The sequence below is a fragment of the Nannospalax galili genome, unplaced genomic scaffold (genome assembly GCF_000622305.1).
Source record: "Nannospalax galili isolate Female #2095 unplaced genomic scaffold, S.galili_v1.0 scaffold387, whole genome shotgun sequence".
NCBI classification, from domain to species: domain Eukaryota; kingdom Metazoa; phylum Chordata; class Mammalia; order Rodentia; family Spalacidae; genus Nannospalax; species Nannospalax galili.
Window position 1 is genome coordinate 165,312 of NW_008355795.1, and position 8,456 is coordinate 173,767.

Consider the following 8,456-nt stretch of genomic DNA (forward strand, 5'->3'; position numbering starts at 1 on the left):
AAAAAGTAAGTATAAAGATGCTTATCCCATTTCCTATTGAAAATAGCAAATTGACAAATTGATCTGGTACAACTTAGTAGTAGAGCTCTTGCCTAGCATACATGAGGCCCACTGCAAAACAAAATTAAAAATAACATAGAGGGGCTGGAAAGATGGCTGAGTGCTTCACAGCACTGGCTGCTCTTGCTCTTGGGGGTTTAGTTCCCAGCACCCACATGGCAGCTAACCATCTGTAACCAGTTCCGGGGGGAATCCAATGCCTTCTTCTGACCTCCGTGGACATTGTACACATGTGGTACACTTACATGCATGCAGGCAATACATACATATAAAATATTAAAAATAGAAATGAAATGGAGAGTAAAGGCACAGAATTACAAGGTGATGTGTACAGTCACTGAACTGCTAAATTCATATCCTGCTTGGCTACCTGTCCTTAGGACACTGGACATAGAACTTTTAAATTTCCACTCTTGTAAGTGTGAGACTCATAATAAACTTCTCTGAGATTGCTATGTTTATCAAAATACATATGCGGCATCTGGGGCCTATTGAAAATGCTCAGAGTTGCAGCCTAAATTCAAAACAAAGAATTAGAAGCTTCCAGTGTTTCTGTCTTTTTCAATCTGGGGTGCTGTAATGAAATACCTCAGACTGGGCAGCTTGTAAGCAATAGGGTGGTGTTCACAGTTTTGGAAGCTGGGAAGTTCAAGATGAAAACACCAGCATACCCCAGGTCTACTCGGGGTATGCTCTTCATAATGTCCCCTGGCACGTCCTCTGTTCTCACATAGTGGAAGAGTGAAGGGGCAGATGAGTTCCCTCAGGCCTTTTAAAAGGGTGCTCATCTTGTTTGCAAGGGCTTCCAAAAGTCCCACCTCTTAATTCCACCATACTGTAAATGCTTTCAACAGCTTAAGGGGGAGCCAGACCATAACCCCTTATTTCAACTAAAATATTATAGAATATTTTGCTTTAAAGACATTATGTAGTTATTTCATTAGTAACTTATAGAGTTAGTAACAATTGGTGAGTATTCAATCTTGTTACTAATAGTAATGGTGTATTAGGATAGAGATTAATCCAGTTGTATTATTTAGGGGTCAGTGTGAATGCTTGAACTGAAATTACTTTAGATCAGTGCTGCTCTCAACCTTGGCCAGAGAAGCATCTCTTTGCAGTGGTCAGTAGTGAATGCAGACTCAGAACTGGTCAAAGTGCAGAGACTACTGAGGATTGAGTATTCAGCCTTAAATTGAACACCTGTATCAATCCTTCCTTCAAGGCTCAGGGAACATCTCAGAAGAGGGGGTGGAGAGAATGTGAGAGCTGGAGGATGGGGAGGAGAGCTGTGACATTCTGTCTTCTGGACGTGACATGGCCACTGCATTCATGAATTCAATGAAGCTGTAGTTACCTGCCCAAGACCACACCAACGAGGCCAACTGACAGTTCACTGGGCAGCACTAATTCAACTCAGGGGGTTACCAAAAAAGGAGGGGAGAAGGTATAAGGGGGAGAAAGCTGCCTAGGAGGAGGAGGGGGTGGATATGACCAAGGTGCATTGTCTACATGTGTGAAATTGTCAAGGAATAAAAGGTATTTTACTAAAGACATTATATAAGAAGGGAAAATCAGGCTATAAAAAAGACTTACTGTGAATGAATGCAAACATTGATTTACTGGATGTTATCCAACCATTTTGTTGTATGGCATGTGCATGTGTGTACGCATGCGTATACATGTAGCGGTCAGAGCAGGATGCTGGGCATTTCCCTCTATTGCTCTCCACTTTTTTTTTCTTTAAAAGGAGATAAGGTTTCTCACTGAACCTGAACCTTGCTCTTTGGGCTAAGCTGGCGGGCCAGCTCCAGGATCCAACTATCTGTGCCCCTCCTCCCAATGCTGGAGTTACAGGCATGTATGGCCATGCCCAGCTTTTATGTGGGTGCTGCGATTTCAGATCTTCTTGCTTTCATTGCAAACATCCTTATACACTGAACTATCTCCTCAGCCCAAGTTTAGTTTATGAGGCAGGATCTCATGTACCCCAGGCTGGCCTCAAACTTGCTGTGTAGCCAAGGGTAACTTGAGTTTCTGCTCCTCACACCTCCACCTTTTGAGTTACAGGTTATGTGCCACCACATCTGTTTTTTTTTTAAAGTGCTAGAGACTGAACTTGGGCTTTGAGGGATGGTGGGAAAACACTCTATAGCTGAGCTATATCCCCAATCCCTATACCTAAACTTTTTAGAATCATAGCCATTTTTCTCTCTAAAAACTTAGTTGTATTTCAAAACACCGAAAGATCAAATAGTGCTAATTTCAGTTCCTTTACCTCCTGTGGTGGGGACCATTGAGTTTTTTCTGAGCTAATATACTTTCAGTAGTGCACTGCAATCTAAGAGACCTTTGTTATAACATACGTACTTCTCTGCTAACTGGTAAAGCCTTCCATACTATAACAAACATCTCAAGATCCCATCTAATCTCATAATTTTACCACAGTAATTATATGTATCGTGTGCCAAGAAATGCTGCACCTATCAGCTTTCAAATGTCTACAATAATTTTTGAAGTAGGAACTATGATTCTATCTTGCGATGTTTATTATAGGATACTCAACTATGTGTGCCTATAATTTATAATAATATGGAATTTTAAGAATGGCATTTGTAAAATGTAAAATTGCTACTGTTAATGGTGCTTTTGTCCTGCGAACAAGAATTGCTTAAGGAACATAGGCTTGGGCTTCAATGTTTGAGTAGGAATCCTGCTTTACATTGCAAAAGTTATCCTTTCTCTGTTGAATAGTTTTAAGACTATGGAAATGGATTAACTGCCTCCATGTTGTATATCCCTACTAGCAGGGCTTGAGGTCTTTCTGGACCCCTTGTCTATGCACCTACCAATGAAATGAAGATGGTAACTTTCTTTGATCTCTTCAGGGCTATGAGAAAGCTGTTTCCCAGATCCTTCTAGTCCGGCACTAAAAAGTTCCTTCATCGGATTCTCACAAAAGCTATTTGATTCCCTCCGATTCCAACCAAGTAAGTATTGTGCTCACGGGCTCATGATGGCCTTCAGATTACACTCGCCAGTAGAAGCGAGAACAGTTATAGAAAATCGCATCGCACTCGAGTTTTTTCATCCACTTCTTGTCATGTGTAAATTCAGTGCATTATATATAAATCTCACCTGTTTTCCTCGCTTTGAACCTCTGCCGAAGTGTTGTTCTTTTATATTCCTCTTTGGAACTAAAAATGTAAAACTCCAGAGAGATTCAGAGGGAAAGGGCAGGGGAAAAGACTCACCAGTGGGCACCTCCCATGCCGATGGCTAAGGATGCCAATCCCACCCAGTTGGGGAACACTCAGTGCCGAGCTTGGCTGGTCTCCAGGAGCCGTGTGGACATCTGGGAAAGGGAAAGTGGAGAGCACCACTCCCTGCCTCTGTCAGGCACGGAGACCCAGGGAGGCCAGCATCAGCTTCTTAAGGTCACGTAGACTTTTGGCTGCATTCTTTGGCTTTTGGGCAAAAGGATTCCAAGTGGAATAGCAGTTCAAAAAAGAAAAAACTATTCATCCTTCCTTCCCCAGTGGAGCGTGGGTTTGTAGCATCTTGCTTGAGGCAGATGGTCCAGTTGCATGTGCATTCTGGCTGCATTTATGATGACCAGGACGGAGTTCCAGACACTTCACTTTCAGTCCCCCACCAGATATGAACGTGCTCCACTGAACAAAGACTTAAGAGTCTCAAATTTTTTCTCATTACCTTTCCCCCACTAAAGGACATCTGAAAGGCAAGGAGAACTGATTTCTTAGAATTCAGAAGCAAGTGGAGGTGGCAGGACTTGCCTTCATAAGCCAGAGAGAAGCATGTATTACACTTGGGGTTCAGTCCTGGGGTCTGAAATTTAGCCTTAAGGACCTTAATCCCTCAAGAGTAGTCACTTGGGGTAAAAAGGAGTTCTATTCTAGAAGCTTCACTTAAACTCCTAATAGTTTTAGTTTTTTCAAGCCCTGAAGAAATACAATCCATGCCTGCATTTCATTTCTAGATCAGGATACCTCAGAGATCAGTTTGGGAAAAAAGAAATTCTGCCTTTTTAAATTCACATCAGTCTGATGAGCCAGTTTAAAAAAGATTGCTCAAATGAGATGTTTTCCTCTGTTCTTTTGTTAAACGCAGTCATCTATAGTTTCCTATTAAAATATATGACCCAGTTCAAAATGATTTTTCAAATTAAGAGTTGCTAGATTTTAAAGAGATTAAAGGCAATTTACTTCTGAAAACGCATAGAAGACAAGTTGGTTGAAACTTCACAAGGATGGAAAATGTTTAATAAACTTAGGATGGTGGGCTTATTAAACTAGAGTGTTATTTACAGCCATAGTTCTCCAACCTCAAGCACTGTCATGTGTCTGCACAGCACGCTACAACAGAAGCTTCCTCAGTTCATTCAGAAAACACTGGCAAAATAAATTTTGCAAATTCACAGATACAAGCTTCAAGGTATAAAGTTGTATATAACAAAAAAATACAGATAATATTTATAACAATAACTTACAGGTACAAACTAATGATAAACTACAATTTCACAAAAGATTGTAAACATTTTGCACATTGTCAGTCCTGTCTTTTAGGCAAAGTGCTCTTTTGATGGCAAATAAATTAACAGATACACACTAGAGAGAACTATTTCCAGACAATACAAAAAAAATGCTTTGATTTGTTTTCGTTTTGTAAACATAAGTTTTACAAAAAAATGAAGAATCAATAAAAGTGTCTTGCAGGTCTACTATAGATACCTGGGCAGCAAAAAGATGTTGGAGATGCTTTGGGTGTTAAATAAAAAATTAACATTAATATCTTTTCAATGGTATTTTATACATAATAAATGACAACTTTATATCCTCAATCATTTCTATCCCTGAAAAAAGGAATTAGGTATGACTTATTGGCAGCTGGGTCATTGTATGGGGTAACAAGGGCTGGAGTCCAAGAGTTGTTGGTGAGCTACAAAACAAAGAGATAGGGGCAAGTCAGGTGAGGTGCCGGGTCACCACCCACCTCGCCAGGATCATTAAGTCCTTTACATACTGACTATATTAAACAATCGGGAATTGTTTAACCACCCAATCTTTCTTTGGGACCATAGGGTTTTGGCACACTGCTGTGCTCCATCCCTAAACTAGTCCCTGCTGTTAGCAAAGTACATGAGCTCCCTCTATCTGCAGACTATTGCTCGTTTTTACCTGCAGGTGCTGGAATAGGATGACCCTGCTCAGAGTCCCCTTATCAATGCTTAAATGCCACCTCTGCAAAGCAGAACTCGTGTGTGGGGCCTCAGCTTCCAGAGGACTGGGGTTACAAAGGTACCATGCTCAGCTGGTGTACACACAGGTTTGCCTCACGTAGAACTGAAGTCTCTTACATGAACATACCAAGTTCTAACAGTGCTGCAAATGAATTGGGCATGGTGGTGGAAGTTTCGTTCACATGAATATGTATGATTGTTTACCTGCATGGAGGTAAGTGTATTTGTGCATGAATTACCTGCAGAGGCCAGAAGATGATGTTGGATCCCATAAAACTAGAGTTAAGATGCTTGTTAGCCACCACATGGGTTCTGGGAAACATCCTGGTCTTCCGCAAGAAAAATCAATGCTCTTAACCCCTGAGCCAATTCTCTAGCCCCGTAAGAGGTATTATTTTAATTAACCAAAACTTAAAGTCTTTCAGAAAAGGCTGTATTGCTTCAAATCAAAACTCTTAAGAGCAATGAAGGAAGAGGGCTGCCTAGTAACATGTGCTGGAAAGCATCCAAGAGACACCAGAGTAGGGAGAACTGGGAAGTCCCGTCCTAGAGGGGAGGGAGGGAAATGAGACATCTTCCCAGCAAAGATACTGACAAATCAAACCTATGGGGAATGTCTAAGAGGTTGACAGGTTTAGCAAAGTGCTCAGAGTGAGACTTTGGCTGGGTGATGGAAAAGCAAAAACCAAAGAAACCCAGGCCTTTAGGGTCCCAAAGTCAGGGAAGAGCAAGAGCATTAGGCCAGCCTCACGGGGTTGCCTGGATCTGAGCCGATTCCTGTAGCACAACTTTGTGCCACAGAAAACCAGTCATCTCTGATGGAAGACAACATCCAGGGCCTCTATTTTCTCATATCTAACTTCTGAAGTTAGAAAGGGGGAAAACAGCCGACCCACAAAAGATCCAGATCCTGGAGTTCAAACATGAGCTTCAGAAGAAGAAAGATTGTGACAACTAAGAAATAAAGAGCCGTGTTGATGACAGCTGTGTGGAAATGGACATTCTCAAACCAGAAATCACAACTGAAATTAAGCTGGTGAATGAGTTTTATGTACCAAGAATTAGTGAGGCAGATGACAGACTGGAAGGGATTAGACTGTGAACAATTTTCATCATTGGGCAAAAATAATGATTTTTGAGACAGTCTCACTATGTAGCCCGGCTGAACTGGAACTCACTGTGTAGACAGTGCTGACCTTGTATTCACAGAGATCCACCTGCCTCTGCTGGGGTTAATCCTGAGTGCTGGGATTAAAGGCATATGTTACCATGCCTGGATAAATAGTTTTAAAAACACATAAGTTCTCATAATGCAAGACATCAAACTTCACAATCAAGTCCCCAAGTAGAATATATTTTTAACACATAAGATGATATTCTGGCATATAAAGCTTTTTGATAAGAAAGAAAATCCGTTTTGAAAAAAGCGAATAGACCCACAGCCAAACACACAGGCTCTCTACAAGAGAAGATAGAGATGTCCAGGGGAAAAACCAACTGGTAAACACAGCACGCTCCCCAATCCTCAGGCTGGATAGAATGGATATGGCAGATGCTCATTGTGGATGAGGACAACCTTCAATGATTCTGCTCAAAGTGAATACTCTCAAAACCACCATGGAAGCCATCCCTCAGAACTGTAAAGCTGAGAGTCTGCGGAGACTGCGGCCTTAGGCTCCATCCCAGGTATGCATCAAATAGAAGTGAACTAAAGGCACCAAATGGCATATGTAAGAGGCCACAGCAGCATGCTCAAAATACCCAAATGAAAGAAACAAGTCTACCAACCATAAATTCAATGGACTGTGCCAGGATTCCTACAGTGGCGTTCTGTACAATAAATCACCAGGACACCACTCAGCGATAGAGAGGACTCTCAAACAATGTAAATGGTTTAGATTACATGAAGCTCAAAGACAAAATGGGCAGTGAGATGGCTCAGTGGGTACAGGCATTTGTACACACATGCATACACATTAAATAAATGTAAATGATTTTTTAAGAAAGAAAACGAAGACATGACTTTAGAAGTCAGGATGCTACTTTGGGACTGCAGATAACGGACAGGGAGGGACAAGTGATGCTGTGGGTACTGCTGCTCGACTCCCTCATCCCAGTATCATTTACAGAGAGATGCCCAATGTGGTGATACATCAAGCTGTGCACTTATGTTTGCTTTTCTACACATGTGACTAGTTTCAATACTGTAACAAAACTTCATCAAGAGAGCAGTGTGTTGACACTTTCTGATCATAAGTAAACATTAGCTGAGAGCAACAAAAAAATTGTCAGTTAAAAAAAAAATCAAGCACTAGGAGTCATTGTTACCATTATCTGTAGTTTAGGGGTAAAGTGGACCAGTAAACTTGCTCCTCAAAATATGACAAATCAGTGTTTGGATGATTTGCTCTCTGTGGCACAGTTTTTCAACTGTTACTGAGGTAATCTTTCAAAATGTGAATCACATCAGTAAGCTAGCATTAGAAGCTATCAGCTGGTGGAAACTTTGATACCTACCATCCATATAAGTATGGAGTGCGGTCAGCATCGTCCCATCTTGGGGCACGTAGGCAGAATAAGTCATTTCTTCCAGCATGGGTGGGGACAGCCTAGAGGGTGGAACCGCGGTGACCGGGGCTGAAGAGGAATGATTTGGACTGACGTGTTTCTTGTGGCGGGCTCTGCAGTTCTGAAACCACACCTGTGAGGGAGAAAGGCAAGGTGCCAGGTCACACATCTGCTTTTGAACACACCAGCCCAGCTCAGGAACTCTACCACACAGCCACAGGATAAGCTTTTCCAAAATTCTAGACGGCTGAAGTTCCATTCCCAACACCACATAAATTGGGTATGATGGTACACACCTGTAATCTCAGCACTTGGGAGGTAGAGGCAGCTGGATCAGAGGTTCAAGGTCATCCTTGGCCATATAGCAAGCTGGAAGCCAGCCTGGGCGACATGAGCTCCTGTCTCAAAGGAACTAAACAGAACAGTCTATAGACAGGAGAAACACTTTAGTTCAAGTATTGCTATGAAGGTCTTTTATTTTTTCCCTCTCAGCTAATGGTCTCTGGTGATTTACTTAAAAGCCTATTCTACACAAAACCAGCACCTTTCAAAAAATATTGGGGGGGGG

The 8,456-nt window shown here is 41.8% G+C and overlaps 1 protein-coding gene across 1 annotated transcript in view; it reads right to left on the bottom strand.

Moving 5' to 3' along the window:
- Positions 1-4,321: 4,321 nt before the first annotated feature.
- Lhx8 (LIM homeobox 8) overlaps positions 4,322-8,456 on the bottom strand; it is a 27,937-nt gene continuing 23,802 nt past the window's right edge. Inside the window, exons 8-9 of the mRNA XM_008853636.1 lie at positions 7,838-8,021; positions 4,322-5,019 (exon numbers count right to left, since the gene is read on the bottom strand). Of these exons, the coding sequence (XP_008851858.1) occupies positions 4,973-5,019; positions 7,838-8,021 (231 nt within the window). The 3' untranslated portion in view covers positions 4,322-4,972. The remainder of the gene's footprint in view (positions 5,020-7,837; positions 8,022-8,456) is intronic.